The sequence below is a fragment of the Falco biarmicus genome, chromosome 11 (assembly GCF_023638135.1).
Source record: "Falco biarmicus isolate bFalBia1 chromosome 11, bFalBia1.pri, whole genome shotgun sequence".
In the NCBI taxonomy this organism is placed as follows: domain Eukaryota; kingdom Metazoa; phylum Chordata; class Aves; order Falconiformes; family Falconidae; genus Falco; species Falco biarmicus.
The window spans coordinates 32386296-32410523 of NC_079298.1; the positions used below are offsets into that span (position 1 = coordinate 32386296).

Genomic DNA, 24228 nt, shown 5'->3' on the forward strand with positions numbered 1-24228 from the left:
CTCTGCTGCAGAGAAGGCTGCTGGCAAAGCCCTGAGAGCAGTAATCTGTGGTAAAACAGAGCTGATGAGCAACAGAAGTGATCACATGGCGCTACTGTGTCTGAAGAGGAGGTTTAGCCACAGCCTGAAAGCAAATCGAGTAGGACTGACTGATCTCTTCTTTGGTAGTTTATTTAACTGCTCTGTGAAGGCCCTTTTTAGGATTATACTTGAGTTAGAAAGTAAGACAAGGAGAAGTGTTGTGTTTTGTGGTCCTAATGATGCAGCTTTTCAGCCAGAGGAGACCATAAGGTCTGCTATGAAGGCCCTGAAGAATAATATTCTACAGCTTCTGTTCAGTTGTGTGGCCAGATGTGGCTGCCTCAGGGCTAGGTGGGTTTTCAGTCATGTGGCTATGAGCTTGTCTGTCAAATAACACAGTGAAAGGTTTGACGGGCTGGCTACAAACCTCTTCAATAAACCAGAAGTGAGCCCCTCTTACATGGTGGGGAAAACCCAGGTAATCTTGGGGGGCTGCAGGGCAATCTTTGATCTCAACACACTCAGGGGTAACATCTGAGGGCAGCAGGGATGGATCACACGGGTAGATCTAGTCCTAGGAAGCGTGTACCACTGTATCCAGCCCATGATTATCCAGCCTGGCTCTATCCCGTGTTTTCAACAGTTTGCTCTAGAAGCCTGGAGCCATCGCAAGGCATTTTAAGTTGTATTCAGGCTGCTAGTGAGTTGCTCTGAGCTGAACTGTGTGATGGAAGATTCCCTGGTGGCTTCTGATACTGTTTATATTTAATCAGCTCCACTCTTCATATTTCCATTAACAGTCTATAAGGGTGCAGATTCTTACCTAGAACACAGAGAAAATTAAATGTAATGCTTTGAACCAAATCTGAGTAAGAAGAAAAGGTTTAATAGAAGCAGGAGGAGGCTAGAAATGTTTTACAGCCATGATCTAGTGGAGCATCATCTCTGGGATGTTCCAGGACAGAGTGGCCTTGTCCTGCTTGAACCAACTGTCTGAGAAAGCTTAGCCCACAGTCCTGGGAGGAATATCGATAGAGCTGTCAGACTTGGTCAGGCAACAACAGGGTGAGGTGACTAACTGGAGGATTCACCTACCTTTTTCTGCAGGAATAGAAAGAAGTGTCAGAGAGAAAGGATTATTTTTCGTGCCTTTCTTTTGCAAATTGAGGCGAGGAGGCAGCAGTAGTGATTCCCGAAAATCAAGCACTGATTTCTTTTTAAGAAAAAATTATATGTATATTCAGATTCTTTAGATTTCTAGCTAAAGCTGTTTTATAGATTGCATTGATTTACTTTGCCTTGTAGAGTTAGATTTTTGACCTCAAGGGTGTTCAGAACTGCCTGGTATTTAGCACAACACATTGATTGCAGTGCTGATTTACAGAGAGACAGATCTAACAGAGCAGCACATCCATGATATTTTTTGGAAGAGGGTATGAAACCAGAAGAGCAGTGCAACACCAGGAGGATCAATGGTCTTTTCCTCTCTTTGCAGTCCAGTGGCAGATAATATTCTTTTATGGCATGTTTATCCTAAACAACACAAATGTGGCTAGAGCTTGATGGGGATTTGTTAACAGTAAAGCATTCTATTAGTAATAGTCTTTAAGTGTTTTTATTTTAATGAAGCCATCTAAAATGTGTGCTACTAAAATATAGAGGTTAAGTGCCTGTATATACGAGGTCTTCTTGATGGGTTAGCTAATAGCAGAAGCTGTCACAGGAATCTGACAACTTGTAGACCAGGGATTAGTCTTTTGCTGCTTTACCCTGCCTTCAGGAAAGTTTAGTTTCCAGGCAACTCTGAAGCTTTTAAAAGCAGCATTTTAAAAATACATCTGCCCTAATAGCACAGAAGGTACCTCCCTATACTTGTGGGCCAAAAAAGCAGCAGTGTATATCTTTTTGCCATTTCTATGAGCTGTGCTGTTACTGTGATGGTAAGGACAAGGGAAGGGAAGGAAGAGTGAGCAGCAGTGTAGTGCAGGGATGGATTTGGAACAAAGATCAAGCTGAATACTGTGTTTTAGCTCCCCCCCCCACCCCCACCTCCTCCCCTCCCCCAGTCAAGACCTGGGATGAGGAATGCACTCCTGCTTAAGTCATAGTATTACAGATAAAGTTCATACCTTCATTCTGATCTGACCTCATACTATTATTACAAATGACTAACAAATCTTGCTGCAACTCCCTTATCGCTCCTTTGTCATTCCAGCTGTCATTGAGGATCGAGATAAGGTTTTTGCAGTATAGCACGAGGTGCATCTCTCCTCTTTTGTGCTATATTTTTAGGTAAATGTGACATTGGTGCAGGGCCAATGTCTTGTGTTGTTGGCAATATTTGATGGATCTTGGGTGAGGTTTTTTCCCTCAACTCTAAATATTTGGAAAGCAGCAAGGTTGGGTGACACAACCTGCATGAGGGGAGCATTGCCTGCCTCCCCTCCCTCCCACCCAGGAGGCTGTCAGGTCCTGCTCCCAGTCTCTTTCGAACTGAAGATCAAAACAGCGCTACTCCTTTCCTCAAGGGTAGCTTCAGGGGGCTCTGATCCCACCACGTCACCATTTGTTCCCTTACTGTGGAGCCCATCACCTTAAGTCAGTGAGTGCCAGAATATGAGCCTGGCAACTGCTGAAGAATAACTCTTGTGAAGTAAGAGAGGTTGGTGTCCCCTCAGGTTTGGGGTAAGAAATTAATCCTGTATCTCCCAGAAACCTGGGATCTTCATTTCAGTTGAGCTCTGCCAGGCAGAGGAGAGTACCTCCACCTTCTTTCTCTTGCCAAAGGGAAGATGTATGCTTACAGCAAATAAAAAAAAAAAAACATTTTGAAGGCATGTATGTTTGCATGTACGGGAACAGTGGAAAACATCAGTTTTGTTTTAATCCTGACAGAGTTTGGATATTTTTACTTGTCCTGTCTAGCTTTGCTGCCAAGGTGAAAAAAGAGGAAGTCTGAGATTTGTATCCGTGCAGTCTCAATTACACATGAGTAAACAACATCAGCTGAATGGTAATAGCAACTCTGAGCCCCTATAGGTTTTTATATGCTGCTGCTTGGTATTGGGCAGGAGAACATGCTTTTAGGGCAGCTGGAGGGGGAGGAGACTGCTTCTTACCAGTTCTGTAAAGGCATGAATGAGAGTTGCAGCCAGCACAGAAAAGGGAAGAGATTTTGTTCATGCTGTAAAGGCTTAAAACCAAAAAATAATAATAAAAAAAAATCAGTGTGTCCTGGATCTTGAGGGGGCAGTGATGTCCCAAAAGCTGTACAGTTCAGTGGAGGACTCCACAATTGATAGGAAAAAGGAAGAGTAATATTTCGGGGAAGTTTTTTAGTCAAACGTGTAATATGCTTTGACAGGCTTCTAAAATAATGTGATACCTTTCCGAGCTCAAGCTGAGTTGCATATGATTGAAAGCAGGATAAATTTTCTGGAGTGCACTAAGACTTCCTATGTTTACCTTGCAAGTAGGGTGTTAAGGACCAGGGTTGTGAGCGAGGAGTTCCTGCTGTATGGCAGCAGGGTAACTTTAGGTATTGTTTTCAGGTCAACAGACAGTCAGCTGAAGCTGTGGAATGTAGGGAAGCCTCACTGCTTGCGCTCCTTCAAGGGTCACATCAATGAGAAGAATTTCGTAGGGCTTGCTTCCAACGGAGACTACATTGCCTGTGGTGAGTAGAGCAGCCATCCTGACAAACGCTAATGGGACTCCTCGGAGCTGATGCCTCTCCAGTTGCAAAGCACATCAGAAGTTGTGTTACATAGCTGCATAGGCTTTTTAACAGACAATTTTCCTAAACTTCTACCTTCCTTCCCTTCTCAGGGAATGGCATACGGAGCCCTGACCTAAGGGGCTCTGTTGGTTTCCTCCTGCTTCAGACGAGTTCTTTGTCTATGACGATTCAGACTTGCTGTCACCAAAAATCAGCTGCTAATGTAGTTGCTGTTGATATGACTTAAGTCTTTCAAGTTTAAGAACTGACACATCTTCCCAAGGAAAGGTAGTAGCCTGGACCACACGAGGGTCCTGTACTTGTCACTTAGTGCAGCATTCTGTGTGGTGAAGCTACACGCTCATTGTGAACAGCTCCCTAGAAGGCTGAATCATCCTGAAGCAGTTAGCCCTTTGGCCATTTCTGTCCTTTCACCACCGAAGTTACACTGTTGAACCTCTGTAAATCCACAGGTCCTGGTAGGAAAGCAGTGACAGGCTCATAGCTGTGGGGTAAGCAGGACAGCTGTGCCAGCACTGAAGGGAGGAGCTTAGCTTGTGTATTCTCTGTGATCTCTGTACTATTTGCAAGGCAGAAATTGGGATGGATTTCTAAATAAAGCCTGCACACTGTCTAGTCTCTCTTACTTAAACCTCCACGGACCAAACTGTCATACTTGATTATGGCAAGCAAAACTGTGACAGTGTTACCTGCCTTAGGGCTGTAACGCCGAGCAGGCTGAGTGTAGTGGTGTTTCATGTGGTAGCGTAGATGCTCTGCCCTAAGGAAGTTATGGGGGACGGTTGGGATCCCGTATATTTTGCAAGTGTGCTGCATACTGCAGTTGTCTTGTAATAAAAGCTGGTCCTGTTACTAAGCATCGTGAAAGTTTGCTGAGGAGTACTCCCAGTTGCCAGGGCACCGTGATGATGATAACTACAAGGAGGAAATATCTGGTCTTGTCTTAAGGCTTCTTAGCTCTTTCATTGTTTCTTTCTGTTCCTGCTACCAGGGCCTAATCTTGTATATTTATTTTTTTTATCTCTAGGAAGCGAAAATAATTCCCTTTACCTATACTATAAGGGCCTCTCAAAGACACTGCTGACATTCAAGTTTGATACAGTGAAAAGTGTCCTGGACAAGGACCGGAAAGAAGATGACACAAATGAGTTTGTGAGTGCTGTATGCTGGAGGGCACTACCAGATGGGGTAAGCTTTCTGCTCAGACACCCAGCTGGGTGCAAAAGGAATGCCTCCTGCTTTTTCTCACAAAATAGAATTGCTGAGGGTTTGACTGCACTTGGTATTTTCCCGTTTATGGGTATTGCAGATAGGCATGAGAATGTGAAGATTTGCAGGGTAGTTGAAATGCTGGGGGCGAAGGGACTGCTGTGCTCTTAACTCTTCTACCTGGGTGTTTGAATTTCTCTACTTGGCATCTGAATTCCCAAAAGCAGCATTGTATTTCTGGCACTTAATTGTTTTTGTAGGCACATTAGCAGGATTTTGGATGTTTTAATGAAGGCACCTGCAGGTACTCGGTGTGGAGCCTTATCTCGATGTTACTGTTTCTGTATGGGCTTGGTCATTGAAATACAGCCCCCGTGTTTAGATGAGTAGATATGTAAAAGAGGCGAGCCCAGACTCAGTCACCTCAATGACTGTTCCAGTGACACCTAATTCATATACGTAGCATGTGTACTAATGCTGCAGGCAAACCTGACACAGCTTTTGTGAGAGTGGCCTTTTGGCACAGAGCTGCTCTGGAGAACAAAATGCTGCTTTTAAATTCAGAGTGCTCTTGAAAACCTTGCATTAAAAAAAAAAAACCAAACTTGAGCAAGTAACTCTCTTGTATGTACAAGGGTTTGCAGATCAGATACTTAATGGGCTTGTTGGGAGGAGGAGGAAAGGAGCTCATCCTAAATACAGTCTTCCATTTAGCTAAAGTGGAATGCTGCCTAATTGATGTCCTGAGATGTTGCATTCACAAAGATAGCGTTTTGGAAGGGTAAATTTTACCAATCTGTTTCTGTATGAAGAAACTGCCCCCACAACCATGATTCAGTTGTCACTGGCATAAATTCACTTCAGATAGATGCTTCTGAACCAAAACAAAAATAAACTCAAGTGTCTGAAACTGCACTTTGGATTTAAAGGTGAAAAGTGGGCTGTTGTAGTTTGAACAGTGGGCATGAGACTCTCATGTAGGGTCACCAACCTTCTTTTTGGCTGGGGATTTAGGAGGATTTGGTATACACAGACATGACATCTCAACGGAGAGTGGCTGTTGGATGTTGCATAGTTTGTCTTTCTGCTACATAAGAACCTGTGTGTTCAGAAATACCATTCCCTGAACTGACTTCACTGCAGTGTTTCTGTGTTGGGTTGTCCTGCCCACTGGCCTCCTGGGCAGCTTTTCTACAGGCACTTTTTTCTACTTTTTCTACAGTCTAACAGTGGTGTCTCACTCCTGCAGTTATTCCTGTTGCATCTGCACCTTATCAGTTGTCTTTTCTGATTAACGTGTTTTACTCTGATAGACCTTCTGCTTAAGCAACTGAGAAACTTTTGAGCAGTCACCAGAGGCTGTGAAGCAATCCTTCATAACAAGTTTGAAAAATACTGTGCAAAAACGTAATAGTTAAATCAGGGCCGTCAAGATTGCACCAAATAACATTCAGCCTTCACTCCATTAAGCAGCATTCAGAATCTGTTGCTATTCTGATCTTTTTTTTTTTTCTATCATTCCTTTCTTTTTCCCTGGGCTTCTTCTAAATTAGCCTGTTTCTCCCATGGCAGCCACAGTACCTGGCTCTCGTTTGTAAAGAAAGCAGCAAAAAGCTGCCTGTGATCTGAGAGCCACTGGCTGAGTGTTTAGCTTCCATGTTTCACCTCTGCCTGTGGTGCATGCTGTCCTGCTTTACATACCAAGCAAGCAACCTTTCTTGCTTTTGCCAAAAGGCCTTAATGCTTTCTCATACCATATCCCCAGCCCCCCCTGAGATGAGAAGTACCTCTTCACCGATGCAGCTACACGTTTCTCTTCTTTCTTCTACCGGCACAGCGGTCCTCTCCGACCTAATTGAGACTTTGCTCATGTTCTTAGGAAATTAAATTACTGCACAGCCAAAGGTCACTTATGTCCGCAAAATCTTGCTTGAATGATGAAACTCTTCTATTCTCCATTTTGATAATGTTTCTTAAATTTGGCACAATTTTTTTTTTAAAAAAATGAGCTTCATATATACAAGCTCCCCTAAAAGCTAGCGTGTGTTTTTTTTATGATGCTCGGGTGAACTAGGGAGGGCCTTTGCCTCGTAGTGCCATCAGCATCTGTGGGAATCTGGGAACCCACAGCCTATTTCTGGCTTAACTGCAGACTTAGATCCTGGGTGAGTCAGGCTGCCGTAGTTTCCTAATTAGAAGAATTACCACACCTACCTTCCACCGCTGGTGGTGATCGTGCCTGCTCTGCCTAAGGGTGCATGCATCGAAGCATCTCCAGCCTAGCAGCCCTGCAGAGCCCAGCACAGGCTGGGAAACCTGCCCCAGAGCCGCAGGCAGTGTGATGAGTAAGCTGCTGTGAGCATCCTGTTCTCCGTGCTTTGCTGCGTTGGTTCAAAGCAGTCTCCTTGTCTCTGTGCCACAGCCATTGGGCAGTAGCTTCAGTTTGCTACCTGGAGTGTGTCTCAGGGGGGACATGCAGGCATTGTGTGCCAGCCTTTCCCCAGGGCTCCCCGGCAAAGCAGACTGTCCTCTGTTTCCCTACAGTGCTGCTCTCAAGGATTGTTCTTTAATTAACCTTTCAAGATGAGATGAGTAAGTTTCAGATCTGTCAGTTATCTTGGGAAGCATGAGGACATGTACTTCTTCATGCACTTAAGTGCAAAATCTCAGATCCTAATTAAAACAACTAAAACTTTCAGATGAAATGTCATTGATTCTTTCTTAAATCTATTTTTATGTAATTCAAGTTTTTACTTCCTCCTGAGCCAAAGTCAAGCTGTGCCAGCAGCCTTTGCCAGAATCCCTTTTTCTTTTCCCTTCTGCATTGGTTTTCCTTTGCTTACAGAGATGCAGGGACCTTTTTGCTAGAGCTGTCACCTTTCCAACTGTAGAGGTCCAGCCAGCACCCTCTTTCCACCTGTGTCAAACCATAATGAGGGAGAGAAATTGTTCTCCATAAGTGCTTATTAGCATTTTGCATCAGTCTTACTCACTTTTCAACTCTTAGGTAATGTTTAGGAATAAGCACTAGCTTGTAGGCTAATAGTTTTGTTAGACTCTTCGGGGGGCAGTTGGGGGGGAAAGGGACAAACAAAAAGCTTTCAGCAGGTACATCAGGAAGCAGACCTTTGCTCTGCTGCTTTTGGTGCTGTGTTTTGGACAAAGGTAAATAGGCTGTTTATTTTTTTAAATAGCACTTATAGTTTGTGGGGAAAATTATTTCCCACTTCTCATTTTACTCTAAAAATTGATGAATATTTTGAAGTAGAAAAAGCATCAGGATGCCTTCAGCCTAAGTGACCTGATATATGAGTTAGAGAGAGATGCTTCTCAGAACCTTCCCTAAACCAAATCCTTTTATTTCCAATGTTATGGATTTTATAATATACCTTTGCCATCCTTTGTTCTTGGTACCTTGGCTAGATGTAGCCAGCTTGATTTGAAATGTGAATCTGGTCTTGAGATTGGGAAGTACCTTCTATTACATGGGCATGTAAGCAGACAGTGCTCTTGCATATAGGGATGCTTTTGCATATAGGGAAAGGAAATTATAGTAGTGGTAGTAGCTCACTGCAGCTAGGTGGATAGAGATGTTTTATCTGTCTTGGGAGGGTCACTCCAGTTATGTCTAGGTAGATGGATAGCAGCTGGAAGAGACTGGTTTGTGCTTTCTTTTCTTTTCCTTTATGTCCTACGTGATGTTTTCCCCTTCCCTAAAGGAGATACCTTTTGCTCAGACCTGCTTTGTCATATTGCAGAGTTCAAGATGTGCATCATACAGCTGTGTTAAGTAATTGCATCTCAGGTAGCCCTTTTCCCAGTCATGGTTAGTGTTTCTCAGAAAGAAGCTGTCAAAAGAGAAAGCAAGGTTGAACCTGCTCCCAGGACAGGAAAAAGGTATTACTACTGAACACAGAAGCAATTTGATTATGTAGATTAAGCATGGCTCAATCTATCATAATCACTGTAAAGAAGCCATTTAATTTTGTACCTGTTTGCATGAGTATTCATTACTGCCGATAAGCAGGTTAGCTGGGGAAAGATTTCTCAAGCAGAAATGTTGAGGCTTTGATACCAGTGAGGAGATGCAGATAAGAGCAGGAGAATGCCATGCAAATTAATTTAGGTAAACCTTTATGTACATATATACATATATGTATGTATTTTTAGAGGGGTAAAGAAGGCAGATCCATTGAGAACAGCACTGCAGACTTGTAACCAAGCCATCTCATTGTGGTGAGCAGGCGGGTGGTGGTACATGCTGGATGGATGCAGAGGTCTCCTGGTGCTTGGGAGGAAGGCTCTCGGAGCAATGGCATAGCAGCTCTGTGAAAGCATCTCCTCTGCCTGATCAAAGAGAGCAGAAATCCATGTACGTGTTTTCTCACCTTGTTGTTGCTTCATTTTAATTTAGGGGAGTCTAGAAACAGTCATTTAGCCACAAGTGAAAGAAGCAGGCTCTGGTACTCCAGGCTTCAGGTTGTTAGGCGTTGTCATATGATGGGAGTATCTTCATAATTAGTCTTGCATCTCTGAACTTCTCTTTGTTCATCTAAGAGGATGATGATATAGGAAATACTCCCTTCAAATAGGTTTTTGGTGCATCTCTTCAGAAAATAAGCTTTTCTTCGGTTTATTTTTCCTTTCCTCTGAACATTCAACTTTGGTAATGATGTCTGGCTTTAATTCTTTAAATAGAAACCTATAATTGTACCACAATAAGCTGGTCACTTAATAGGGCTGTAATCTTGTTCACCGATGAAAAGTAGCCATCCTTTGTTTCCCAGTAGCCTAATAAATGGTACACAATGTACACAGGAGCTAGTCAGGGACTCTTGATAATTTACAATCAGCAAATTGGCTTGCTTCGCTGGAATTAATTTAGCCGATACAAATTATTTCGGGAAGTGATTCATTGCCATTTTAAAGCACTAATTAATTTGGATGACTTATGAACATTAAAAATGAAACCTCCTTTGTCATTCCCAAATAACTAAATGCTTATTCAGTGTCATTCTTAAGCAACTTGTATTGACTGTAACTACGTCTCTTGTAGCTTGAAATATGAATTCCAGTGGGATTTTTGAGGGAAAACAAGTGTAATACTTGATTTTTTAAAAAATTTTTTGTGTGTGTGTGTGCTGCTTTGCTGCAATTTTCAAGTCTCAAAATTGGTGAAGATTCTGACTTCCAGCTTCAGCTCAGTGTTGTTCTATTTTTGCAGCATCCTCAACTAGTTGTTCAAGTGTTGGTTAAGATATACCTGGGTAGTAATCTAAAGCTTATGAGATAAATGCCTGCCTGGAGTGATCAGACCCAAGCTGTCCCTTACCTGCCTCTGATACCAGCTGTGGCACAGGTAGCAGCATGAGTAGCTCTAACCACAGTACTTTCGGGGAGGGCACCTGCTGTTTTCTGATTCATCCTTTCTTTCCTAGACGAGGGCTAGCCTGTACCGTTTGTGTGCAGCATCTCCCAAACTGGTATTCATACACGTTATTCTCCAGTGCAGTGTCACACTACTGCTTTATCATGGAAATACGATTGTCTTCATCTTCTTTCTCGTGATTGAAATGCACAGCAGTTTATGGGAAGCGGGGAATGATCAGCTTTTAAAAAAAGCAAGATGTGACTTTGATCAGGTTTATTCTACTGTTTTTTCTTCCCTGCCTGAAAATCTTCAAAGATTTTTCTTCCTCCTGTGGAAGCTGTCTAAGCCCTGTAGCACGTGTGCTATGAAGCTCACAGCTGTCTGTGTGATGGCTTCACACTCCTCTTGACATGCCCTCTGCTCTCTGGCCATTGGCAATGCTTTAAACAAGAAGTGTTTTCTTTGCCTTTTTTTTTTTTTTTACTTCGCTGCTTCACACTTTCCTTAGTAGTAAATGTATTTTATTTCTCTTTCATCCTACCTTTTTCATGTTTATTGCTCCCTTACTCAATTGAAAATCTCAAATCCTTATTAAAAATGAGTGAAACCCAGAATATCAAAAAATATATCATGCTTGATATTTTTCCCAAAAAATTTTAGTGTTACCTATGTATACCAGCACGACTATTTTATATGCTGCTTGAAAACTATTTTCATATGCAGAATAAATTTTTTACCTTGCTGAAAAAGATGTTGCAAGTTCAGTATGTATGCTCCTTTGTGCTGAACATGCTCGTGTACTTTCGTTGCCCCTATCTCTTCAAGTGCTTATTTTGGGCTCTATTTTTTCTGTGGCTAAGGAGAATTAATTAAAAATACTCAGGTGACTAACAATATTTTATTTCCCATCACAACCCTTGGAGTCCAGCCACAGAACTTGGGGGGGGGGGGGGGGGGGGAGGGGAAAGAAGAAATAATCAGACAGTTCACGCATTATATTGAAATCTGTGTGTTGAAACTTTGGTCCATATGAAAGACCATCTTGATAATGTGATTATGCAAATGACAGGCTTTAGGAGAAAGTGTTTAATTTTGAGTCTTCTGTAGAAGAAGAATAATATTGGTAAATGTTCTTTTTTTTGTATTGCCTTCTCCCCAGTTGCAGAACACCCTCTGAGCTTCCTCCAGGTCAGGGCAGTGGAGTGTGGGCAGGGGTGAAAGGAGCTGGGTGATCCCCTGGTAACTCCGATCTCTGTCCACTGTGCTCCTCCTGTCCGGGGTGGGGAAGTGTATCGCACTGTTTATTTTGCTGTTTTGGGGCTCAAGGTGGCATGCCAGCGGGTGGCTGGTACATCAGCACCTATGTTAACTCTTCCTTTCTGAAATGCAGAGCAGCTGGCCGAGCCACCGCTGTGAACAGAGGGGATGAGTCTGTAGCTTTTGTTCAGCTCTGGAAGTTCAGGTCCCCTGTGGTACTGCAGCACTCTGATATTCTCGCTTCTATTTTAAGAATAGCTTCTTCAAGAAATATAGAGGTGGCTTAGGCTTTTCTTCTTTTTGGTTTTAACTTTACATTTGCAAACTTGGTTTCTCTCTCCTTCTGCAAGGTGAGGCATATATCTTTCTTTTCCCCTGCATAATCACAGAAAATTGCCAAGGAGTTGATGTTTTTTTGAAGTGAAGGCAGATCAAAGTCTCACATGTTTCTTGAATGAAGACAGCATTTACTCTTTCAGACTTTTACAGCTGATGTTTGCCTGCTGATGAGTCTCTCCTAATGCCAAGGCAAGTAGACAGCATGCTGTAGATAAGGAGGACTTCAGACCTATTAGAGTCATCTCTTTCCTAGAGCGAGTCAATGACACAGTAGTCGACATAACTCTGAGTGCTGTTGACATTGCAGTTCCAGTAGGTGATCCCAATGGTGCAGCTGTAGAGATAATGGATTGCAGTTCATTGCTGGTGGAAGCAGAGGTCCAAGCAGGCTCTTGTTGTTTCCTAGGCTTTAAAAAATAAGAGCATCCCAATGCAATCACAAATTGTATCGCAGTGATACACACTGTGAACTGGGGATGCAAAGAAGTCTCTCTGTGGCTGTCATTAAACTTCTAGGTGGATGTTTCTCTCCTGTTGGGACTCTGCTGCTTTAGTAACCATAAATTCTTTATTCAAGTATGGGTTTCATAACAGATGAACCCTAGTCAGGATTTCACCTGGAACCTGGACTTCATTCCTGACTCTGTCCCCAACTCCCTACTGAACCATAATGTTACAAGGTACAGGCTGAAGTGCAGCAGTATGTGTCATGTGGCCCTTTGGGTAAACTATGTCCCAAACAGTACAACCTAATAGAAAATTAATTGTACTAGGGTGATACTCACGGTTACCCTTATGCTATGTATTGAAGTGGAGAGAGAAAAAGAGCAGATTTGTATTTAGAGAGCATTTGCTTTTAGAATTAAATAGTTGAACAACTCTTTTCCCTTCTCACCCAACCTCTGCAGTGTTGTTGTTGGGCCCCTTGGTCTGAACTCTGATACAGAAACCTGCTGGGTTCTAGAGACACAGATTACTTTATTGGGCTGTTGTACAGTTTAGGGGTTGGTTGGGGTTTTTTTAGATGGTGCTTGGAAGCCTACTTCATGTGAGTTGTAAGCTCTTATCTTTCCATGCTTGTTCTTAGTGTTGTGCCTCACCAGCATTTCCCCCTTTATTGCCCTGGGAATTGGGGGCGGCAGGCGTGATCTTTCTCTTCCCTGACAACTTTTAGCCTTTGGGCAGGAAGGCTAATCCCTAGTATTTTCGGGGGGGATTATTATGTATAGTGTAGTGTCCTGGAGCAGAGCCCTGTGAAACCAGTAATGCGTTGTAGGATCCAGGCAAGTTTTGTGGGTACTGAGCCAACATCTATTGCCTGATCTCAAGTTCCAACTAAAGCTGGTCTCCTCTGAGTCAGAGCATCTCCTGTGCGAGCAGCCTTTGCTTTACTTTTCCACTGCTAGGTTCATGCTGGCTTTTGGGTTTTTAAGTGCCATCTGTCTGCTCAAGTCCCTGGTTGGCACGAAGTGCCAGTGAGATGAGGTCTGAACGCTCATAGCTAACCTCAGTGAGTCGGGCAGTATTCAGTGTTTTGTCAAGCAGATGAAGGGGGTCGTTTCAGGTAGAAGCTGCAGGGATAAAGCTGCGTTTCTCAACACTTACTGCTGAAGGAGGACTCTGGTTTCAGACCAGCAAGAGCTAAGTGAGAGAGAGTAAGGTAGGTTTTGAAAAGCCATTGGCATTGGGCTAACCACTGCCTTTGAAGTCTGCTTCAGTGCAGCAGCAGAATTCCCACGTCAAGGGTGTTTGAAACCCTTGCTGCTGGTGGTCTGCTGTCACTGCTGTTTGAAGGTGGGTTTATAACCTCATTCCCTCTAACAAGTGGCACTGCCTCAGTTACAGTCAAAGCAACCTCACAATTTTGTCTTTTTTTCTCTTTCTCCGTATTCTTCAGCGTATCTATTGATGGCAAGGCCTGCCAGGCCACCACCATTCAGTAGTCACAGCTCATGAGCTGCATCAACCTTTTGCTCTAACGCTCCTAATTAAGCAATTTTAATGGCAGGATTTAATGTTTTACAGAGTCTAAATGAAGTGGAAAAATATGAACTGGGTTGGCTTTTTTTTCCAGCACAAGATTTTGATCAGATAATTTAACCTCTGGGTGAAATGGAAGTAGAAGCATTTATGCACAGGTGGTTTTCTCTGCAAAAACATTACTTTATGTAGGTCTCTGCATTAATATTGTTACTGCTTGGCTTTGGGCAACTGCTCTGAAGTTTTTCATATGTTTCCTGCCCTTCTGTTATCAGTAACAAAATCCCAGAGCATTTTGAAACCCAGTAACTTGTGACCAGCTTAATGCCAGTTATGTTGCAAGCTAGTAAAGCAAGAATTAAGGCTTTTATGATACTCTTTGTAAAAACAACTGCTCAGACTGGTTTTCCAACAGCAACACAGATTTGTATCTTTTAACCTATTTAAATAAGACTTAGTTTCCTTTTTGTGGTGTCCTGATCTATTTCTAGCTAATGATGGATGAGCTAGCTATGTGCACAGAGTGAAAATAGTCACTCCTTAGAAAGCAATCTCGTGTCTGAATTGAAACTACCTGGATATGTAATTAGGATATGTAATTATTTTATATAGAATACACAGAAATTATAATAATCACTCTTTCTGAAGAAAGAGAAAGCCAGTATGGCAGGAAAGTTATGTTTAGTGATTTAATGAGTACCTTTTAGACAGAAATGATACTGTTAAATTTGGGGTTGTGCGGCTGAAAAGAGTTGCATTCGCTCTTGCACAAAGTGTTTTGAATTCTGCGAGGGAAGCGCTGTTCCAAACAGTTACATCTTTTATATGTTATTGTTATATCATAATCACTTCTGAAGCTCTTATCTAGTTGCTAAAGCTGGAGAGAAGTGAGCTGTTTGCAGTACAAGATTTTCTGGTTTTACTTCAGTATGTCTGAAGTGAATATTAAGTTAAGCAAAGAGGTATAGCTGGGGCAGCCTGGGGAGCTGGTAGATGAGACAGTGCATTGTTTCCCGTTTATAATAATGAGAGATACTAGAGGGAAGATAAGCAATATTACATATACTGGGAAGAAAGATTGGTTCAGATCTATTAAATAATAAAAAAAAAAGTTCATTTTGCCTGTAATCTGCAGATAGCACATAAATTAACTGCAGCAGAAGCTGCTTCTCTCCCCGCTACCTGCGCTGGCAGAAGCTCAGCATCACTAGCCAAGTCTCCAAATGTAAATCAGGCATACATGATTTTTTTTTTCTTCCAAGGAAGACCTTCTACAAAGCAGACTGCTCTGTCCAGGTTTCTTCCAACCAACAAGTAATAGCAAGCCAGTCTAGGCTGGGGAGTATGTGCTTGCAGGATGTCTTGACTTGTTTAGAGTGAAATATCCTTGATTAAAATAGGAGGTTAATAGTGCTTCTCTATGTGCCTTGCTTCACAACTGGCATATTAGCTCTAGCATTTGAAAAGATAAATTTGGGCCAGCAGGAGTAAGAAAAAAGAGAGAGGGAGGGGAAAAGAGCTGGCAGTAAAATAGAAACGTCTTTGTTTAGTACAAAGATTCATCTCACTGTCAGCTTTCTGTTTTTGTTAGGTTCACACTTGGCTTGACAATGCGAAAGAAGAAATTTAAATGGTTAGGAAATGCATGAAAATCCAGAGTAAAACAGGAGTTAGCAGCTTGTGAAACTTTTATTCTAGTATTACAGCAGGCAGCAGCCTGCACTGGGAACTTGGGTGGGTTTTTGTTTCAAAACTTAAGAATATATATTTACCTTGCCAAAAGTAAGTAAAGATCTACACTGAAAAATCACTTTGCTGATGCTCATATGTTTGTATAAGAAAAATACCACTTCAGAGATTTCTTTTGAGTAAATGTTTGGCTAGATGTATGGTTACAGGGTGAAGGGGTGCAGTTTGGCTACGGCTTTCCTGTTGTACCCTTGAATGCAAAATCAAACCTTGTCCACGTCTCTTGGCCACCCTCTGCAGTGATCCCTTTTCTTCCCATCATAGGGTTCTTTGGTTTTTTTGGTTTTGTGGTTTTTTTGTGGTTTTTTTTTCCTCCAAGAGCAGAGCTGTCTGAGTGCAGAAGCAGGGACAAGAACAGTCTCCTCGTAAGCCCACCACAATCACTCAGTCTTTGGGTTATGCTATTCATTGTAATCCTGGGAATTACCCATTCTAGAGTGGGGAGAGAAGCTATGAAAACTCATTTTTGTACAGATTTTTGAAGTTTCCATTGTTTCCCTTTGCGAGCAATGTTGAGGTTTATGATGTAGACACAAGTGTATTCTTGGCCTGGTTGGGACTTCTGTGTTAATTTCAGGTAAAATATGAATATGGAATTTGAGCCTAGCTCACTACAAATCAAAGTTGAAGTAATGGATGTGATGCATGCCAAGCCCCATCATCTCAGTCTATCCTTATTCAGAGAAATGCATACTGTCTATGTGCCATGTGCGGCTTTTTTTTTTTTTTAGAGGCCATTTTTTATACTATCACTTATTTCTTCCTTGAAAGCTATAGCTAGGGCAGTAGATGATCATGAACTCTTCACAGGAGCTGTTCTGTTCATGATTGTAGCAGTACACATGGGTTTGTGACAAGAAATGTCATGTGTGGTCCTTACAGAGAACAGTTGGTTTTATTTTCTTGTATTCCACTGTATTTTTGTCTTGTATTTCTCACTATCTCTGCTCGGAAATGTTTGAGCCATCATCAGGCTGAGAGAAAAGCGGGGGGTACCTGCTGCACACTCCAGCTTCAGCTTTGTGGCATCTGAGGAGTAAGTCAAAAGCAGCATCTCTTCAGAAGGAGTATCTAAAATCGAGGGAGAATGAAGCAGGTTAGCTTAAAAAAAATTTAAAAAAAATTTTTAAAAAATCAAATGTCTGTCTGTCTCTCCTCACCCTTTGTCAGCAGAGCACAGGTTTGTATTCCAGTATTTATGTAGCTGAAGGATATTATAAAATCAGAAGTACTGTGTTGCAGTACAGGGGGTTTTGTTCACTCCTATAATCCCAGTAGGAAAGTGACATGGTTTTCTTTCTTTATATACTTGAGTCTTTTTAAACTTCCTTTCTTGCTATTAGTGCCGTTGGTAGCTTAATGGATTTCTTGATTGTTGAGCTCTTCTTTTTGATACAGTATTGTTAGTCTTTGCATGCGTTCAAAATGACAGGGAGTGTTAAAAACACTCATTTCAATTTGAGGTATCTAGAGATAATTTTTTTTATACCCACTGTGTGAAAATAACTTGAACAGTAGCAGAATTATCCATTGTAACAGAGATGATTTTGCTTGTGAATTGGGTTTAAAGATAAAATCTGCCTGCTTCCTGAGTTGTGGATTTCCTATTCATTGCTCTGTTAAGATTAATCGGGAGCAAGACTTAATCCAGAACAAAGATGATTGAATTGTCCTTAAACAGCGATGTAGAACATTACCCAGATCTCACTTTATTGAAAGCCTTTTTCGGTCTTGCAGTGCTGACAGATCACAAGTGTATGAGAGCTGCTTGTGAGTACGTCACATGAAGAAGGATGCTTTTTCCTCATTTGCTGGCTCATTAAAAAGTACAATGCTTTCTGTTTTTTGAGAATTAAGTTCTTAGGAGGTGTTGTATGGAATGGGTCAAATCTGTGTAGTATATTAACTAGAAATGATTTTGGCGTGCAGTAAGAAGGGTTCACTCTACCTGCAAAAGCCTCTGGTGGCTTGAAGGTCTGCTGTTAAATGAGCTGCTGCTGGGTTTGTGGAGTGGCCAGGATGGAAAATTAAGTACCATGACGCAGCTTTGTTTCTTCTTTCGGAACCCAGAGAAGGACTAGCTCAGGCTTCAGCAACCCAAGCCCATCGGGCAGCGTATTCAATCCACCACTCCCGTTTGCTGCCACCAGCCCCAAACGTTCGCTGCCAGTGATGCTAACAACAAAACCATGGTTTTAAGAATTAAAGTTGGGGCTTTTTTTAATCTGTTTTCCAGCAGGAAGCATGTAGAGCCATCAGGTTGTCCTAAATCCCCCATTACAGCATAGAAAGGAGTATGGGTGTCATCTGGTTCTTGCCTTTTTGGAGGGCCAAGGAGAGAGCATGGGGGGAAGCATCTAATTCAAGGATTTCCAGGCTGTGACCTGTGACGTGTGAGCTTGACAGCCCTTCAGTTAATTTCAGGACTACTGATCACAGCCTGCTCTCAGGTAGCAATGTTTGGGAGCTGGCAATACTTCAGATGGCAATACTTATTTCAGATGGCAATACTTATTTAGAATTATAAGAAGAAAAAAAAAAGATGGGGGGGAGCAGCTTGCTGTGTAATGGCCTTGCTGTAAGGACACTGGCAGGCAGCACACCGTTGGCAAGCTGTTCCCCGGAGTTTAGGAGCATATTCAAGGCCAGGAGATTTAGGGACTTATTAATGGCACTGCAGCTTCAGGCCCTGCTGTTAGCTGGCAGTCACGGAGCAAGTAAGAAGGGAGCCGGCAGTGCCACGTTTAAAGCTGTTGGGCATGCATATGTGCCCTGTGCAGCATCTCTTGCAGCATCTTTCTTCTGTCTTTGACCTTCTGAGTTAAACTTTCCCAGTTAATGGTATTTTACTATTATTTGAATCCTCTTTTCTTCAGCTTATTTGCATGCGTTACATCATGTTTCATTTAGGATTTGATACAGTGAGAAGCCCGGGAGAAAAGACAGTGTTAGAAAAGGCTGTTTTAATCATGAAATTTTGTAGGACTGGAAGCTGCTGGGACCATTTGGGACCAGACGTGGGCAAAAGAAATATGTTTTGTCCACCGTTGCAGTCTTCCCAGAGCAAAGTGGAGGTCTCTGTCTGCTTTAGGTGAGCCAACTAAACCGGATCGTTCCCCTCCATACATGTGCATGATCCCGTAATGTGCTGAGACAGCTGCCCAGCTGCAGTGGCCCACCGCGTGGGGACAGCCCTTGGACAGGGTTTTGTCTGCAGCATCCAGAGCTAAGTATAATTGCCAAGAGTTAATCCAGCTCAGTAGTTTAAAGCAAGACTGTAATCATAGTTTATTGGTTTTGTATTAAAATGTTGGGGTTTTTTTAAGTTCTCATTAGGTTTAGCAAGCTGGCTGTGGAGGTGATTACATTCTGGTTGGAGAGATGTGCATGGGTGGAGCAGGGCTGCATGTCCTGAGGTTCCCCTGCCCTCTCAATTCTTCTTGCTGCTTCAAGGAAGAGTCATTTGCCGTAAAGCCAGGTTTGCAGCTTTGATTGAAAATGACTGTGCAAAACCCCATCAAAGCCATGCATGCCCCAGAGTAATTTAAAAAAATAATAAATCTAAAAGGCACCTTGAAGTGTGTGAGCTCCCTGGATGCCAGGGGCCATTGCCTGTAGTTTGCTGGTGTCCCCAAGCAGGACCTAGTAAATCTTTGGCTGCACGAAGAGCCCAGGAAAAAGAAGGGAAGAAAGGGAAAAAGGATGAAATTATTCTCTGTGGTTTGGGACGATTATTAAGTGCTGGCCCGGTGCCTGATGACTGTCACTGGCTTGCAGAAGTGAGAGAGAGCTCGGAGAGGTGGCTGCAACTGTATAGCTGAGAAGTTGTGCTTTTAATTGCTAATTAGAGTTACCATTCGCATTTGGAGTTTTCCTTTTTAAAGAATTACATTATATTACACAAGAAACTGCTAGTATTATTTATTTATAGCACGACCAAACAGGCAACTTGCTCTTGCTGCTTTGCTGGTATATCTGTATTTCACCTATTGCCTACTTTTGCTTTCCCATCTGGTTTTTTTATGACTTCTGTCATGACAGCCCTTGTTCTTCTAGTCCTTGACTCCCCTCCCATGCAGACATACAATCTTGTAACGTTTTTCCTTTTTGTCTTCATAAACAATAGGCAGGCAGTCTAATAGTGCAAGCCCAAAGTCAAGGGAGCTTTGCAGATTCAGCTTGACAGCTCCTCTCTCTGAATTATTTAAAGGCCATAAACAAAAGAAAGCCCATCTAGAGCTTCAGGTGACTTCTCATCCAGTATTGCAGAGAATGCCTGATAGGCGAGTCCCACTAATTTTGCCCATTCTAATCTATGTGATTTAGTAGAATAGCGAATGCAATTAGAATTCAGGGGCTACCTCCTGGTATTCCTTAGGGGAGGGTAAGGTGAAGGAGAGAGGTGAGTGAGCGAGTTTGGGGAGTGGGGAAAGTGGAAGGTGAATGAAAGAATAGGGAGTTTCTCCCTAGTAAAAATTATATGTAGAGCTCAGATATTTTTTTCCCCTCTCACAATCAATGAACTTGTCTAAAGACATCCTTCATTTTTCTTCTGACTTTAATCTTAGTCCTTGGTGGGGTTTTTAGTTGTTTTTCTTTTCTACATCCTTTGTTTTTAAATGTAAAATGCTTTTCAACAGCTGAATGACCCAGTGATTTCTGATTTCTCAGGTGCATTTTTGTTGCTGGTTTCACTCATCCTTCTGGATTCGAGGGTGTTTTAGATGGATGGGATTAGGGAAGCAGGCAGCAGAGCACAATTGAGTCTTCTAGATGATGCAAAGTTCATTATTATCTTTTGAATAGTTCATTCTGCAGAACGAAGTAGGGAAGATGTCATGCTTTGCATTTATTGTACTAAAGCTATAAAGCTGTACTCTCATCATTCTTAATACCAAAGGCATAGCTGTCTTCTCTTCCCACTCCCTTCTCCCCCGAGATAAATGCAATGGGGAAAGCATCAGTAGTAGGATATTAGAGAAGCAACCTCATACATGTCACCTGCACTCTGTATGTTTTTTTTAATGAAGTTCTTCACCTTTTATGTACAGTCAGACCTTATTAAAATTCAATTTACTGTACTGTCTTTTTCAATACCAGCTATAAAATTTGGTAATCAAAGCTGATATTTTGCAGTGTGGCCTTACTTTGAAAACTGACCTGCAGAAATGGCTTGTGGGCTTCAGTGTATCTGCTTTCAGAGATTCCATCATCTTCCAGTTTACAAATGAAAGATTGCTCTCTTCCAAACAGCCTTGCAGACCTGCCCCAGCTCAAAGTCCAGTTCAGCTCCCTTTTGCATATGGTCATAACAAATTTACAAAGACTATGCTAACTGCAAGCCAGGCCAGCTTTAGAGCTGTTCTTGGCTGTAGATGAAGAGGAGATTGTTCTGCTGGCTGGAGGAGGATGCTCTGCTCTGCGGCCCCATCCTTACCTGTGCTACCCTGTACCACAGGAACAGAAGACAGGAAACAGTTAACACAACCCTATGACTTTATGCAGGGAGAAGATTTAAATATAGCTGGGGTTTTGTGTAGTTACTGCTCAAGAGTAAACTTCTGTTTGTGACTTTAAACACAGTTTTGGGTATCCTCAGAACCTGCTGCTTGCAGGTATAGGCTCTTGCTATATTTCATTGCCAATCTCAAGTTTATCAACATCTCTTCTCCTTCATAATTTTCCTGCATGCCTGGCTAGTGAAAATATTTGCCCACTGCACTTGGGGCAGTTTTGAAACAATAATTTGAGGAGATGGCTCTTCTTATTTCTCAGGACTAGAGAAGGCAGTATGGTTTGGTACAGCTTGCCTAGCCTTGTCTGCCTTGTGGGAGGATTCAGGTGTGTAATGCTGTGCTTGATCCTGTTACAGCATTAGCTGAATTGAATGCTGAAGGAGAGGCAGCAGGTTATGATCCTTTCAAGATTAATGGAAACTTTAGTTTTACCTTAATTAAACTTCCATTCCTTATATCGAAGTCCTCTTTCCCAAATCGGTGTATGTTATAAATAGCATTAGTATAGGTATGAAGCTTATATGCATGCTAATGTTTGTGCCCTGATTTTTCTCTGCAAGAAACAGTTTGTCTCTTCTGTTATCTCATGGGGTCCTGGTGATTTCACTTCTGTGGCACATGTCACATAGAAAATACAAGAACTATGTTTCCTGTAGTAGCTTATGCAGCTACGAGCTGGGCCACCTTGCAGGCAGGTACCCTTCCCTCTTCTGTTCTTACCACTGAGCAGCTTGCAGCCCTTTGGGTGGAAGTAGCCTCTAGGGGATGAGATATTTTTGCTCTCCTGCTGTGCTTCCCTTCCCCTTCCTGTAGCTCTGCTCACCCTGCAGATGTGTAATCCCCCACCCTCCCTGCCTGCAGCCTCGGCTGGAGATGCAGCATCCTTACATGCTGTCATTTCCCCCCCTCCCCCAGACAGCATCCTCAGCGCTGACACTTAGACCCGTGACTCTGTTCTTGTTGCTATTAAATACACTATTCCTGGCTTAAAGGGAAACAAAAGCTTTGATTTCCGTGGGTGCCGGGCTTTTGGCCCATCCAGTAACACAGTTCGAAGGCTTGCATTGTGTCAGGCCAGTCTTAAAGGTGGAAATTATTTTTGTTAGGACGATGCAAAGAAGTTACAATTGGCAGGAGATGCAATGGATGAGGTGTATTGGGTTTGTGCGGCTAGGGTTTGGTAGAGGGGGCTGTAGAGGTGGCTTCTGTGAGCAGATAGCAGAGGCTTCCACGCCCAGTGGGGCTAATGCCAGCTGGCTTCAAGGCAGGCCAGCCGCTGGCCAAGGCTGAGCCCATCGGCGGTGGCAGCACCTCTGGGACGGCACAGTTAAGAAATGGAGAAAGAAAACTGCATGTTCAACAGGAATGAGAATGTGAGAGCAGCAGCGCTGCAGGCACCCAGGTCAGGGCAGGAGGAGGCCGGGGGGGCTCCAGGCACTGGAGCAGAGATTCCTGGGCAGCCCGTGGTGAAGCCCCCAGCCCATGGGGGGGCAGATCCCCCCCTCCCCCAGAGCAGGGGGTGCCCGAAGGAGCCCTGATCCGTGGGCAGCTATGCTGGCACAGCTCCTGGCCGGGCCCATCGGGAAAGAAGCCCGTGCTGGGGGCAGTTCTGACCCCACGGGGGCCCAGGCTGGAGCCGGCTGTGCCCAGGGGGCTGCACCCCGCGGGGGGAACCCAGGCTGGGGCAGTATGAAAGAGCTGCTGCCCCTGGGAAGGGCCTGCATTGGAGGGGTTTGTGGAGTCTGGGGTCCTGTGGGAGGGACCACCTGCTGGGGAGGAGGGGGAGGAGGCAGGCAGTGTGTGGTGTACTGACCCCAGCCCCCATTCCCTGTCCCCCTGCACCCCTGTGGGTGAGCAGATAGAGAATTTGCGAGTAAAGTGGAGCACAGGAAGAAGGGAGGAGCAAGGAGACGGTGTTTGAAGATTTGGGGATTATTTCTCTTTACTGTAGTCTGACTTCTCAGAGGCAATACGTTAAATTTTGTAGCATGTTTTGCCCGTGATGGTAATTGGTGAGTGGTCTCTCTCTGCCCTTACCTTGATCCATGAGCCTTCAGTTACATTTTCTCTCCCCTGTCCGGCTGACGGGGGTGACAGACCAGCTTCGGTGGGCACCTGGCATCCAGCCAGGACCAACCCACCACACTAGATGTTGTCCAGACAGCAGGTGACAGCTCCCTGCCCCAAACCGTTGACAGCCAAACAGTATAAAATGAACAATAGCAGAGTATGAATGCATTATCAGTTTTAAATAAATTGATTTCCTCGGTCCATCAGACATTTCATGAGTTCCTGCCAAAGTGTTCCCCTCTTGCTGACCCAGCCAGCCTGACTCGGCTTGGCTCCCTTCATCATTCCTGACATCTCCTATGATTAACCTGTTCTCCTGTATTGATTGCCACCATCTGTGGTTGTAATGGATTAATTGTTCTTCCACTTTTGCTTTGAGGGGATGGTTTCATGTGAAGGGTTTAGTAAGGCTTTTCTTCCCACCCTGTCCCACTAGCACTGGCCAGGAGGTGTTCCCACCAGTTACACAGTTGCAAGACCTCTTTCTCTAGAGGTTAGTTCAGGGTTTTATCTGCCCTGTCTTAAGCCTATGGTAGCTTCAATACCTTAATAATAGCCAAGCCTTTTTCTTTCTTGCTTTAATTAGGTGAATTCCGTGTTATTTAATCTTCTGCGTGCCCTGTCTCAGACTGGGAGCCATGCAGGAGCTGTCGACTTTGTGATTATTGTCTCATAAGCAACTCTGTGCATCCTTCTGCTTGGAGAAGGAAGGCTTTGCATCCTACCGTCATGAGACAGACTTTGTGTCTATACTCGGGTCCCTTAATCATAGAGATCCAGTTGCCAAAGATGTTGAAGAGATGAGCTCTCTGGGTTTCAGTGAGAACTTGCGAAAATCCATCCAGCTTTGCCGAGAGGTGTGCACTTGGGTTAAAGGGACTGGCAGCGGGCATCATCATCAGGGTCTGAAACGTTTCATCACATGGTAATTGGGAAACATAAAGTGTTTCCACAGCATGTAATTTGCATACAGAGCA

General features: G+C 43.3%; 1 protein-coding gene and 1 non-coding gene across 2 annotated transcripts in view; both read left to right on the forward strand.

Annotated features, from left to right (window-relative positions):
* Nucleotides 1-24228, forward strand: part of COP1 (COP1 E3 ubiquitin ligase) — a 127739-nt gene that overhangs the window by 89511 nt on the left and 14000 nt on the right. Inside the window, 2 exon segments of the mRNA XM_056355540.1 lie at nucleotides 3573-3697; nucleotides 4788-4948. Of these exon segments, the coding sequence (XP_056211515.1) occupies nucleotides 3573-3697; nucleotides 4788-4948 (286 nt within the window).
* Nucleotides 18650-18794, forward strand: LOC130157306 (small Cajal body-specific RNA 3). The gene has a single exon (XR_008824788.1). It is a non-coding gene; the product is annotated as a small Cajal body-specific RNA 3 (non-coding RNA).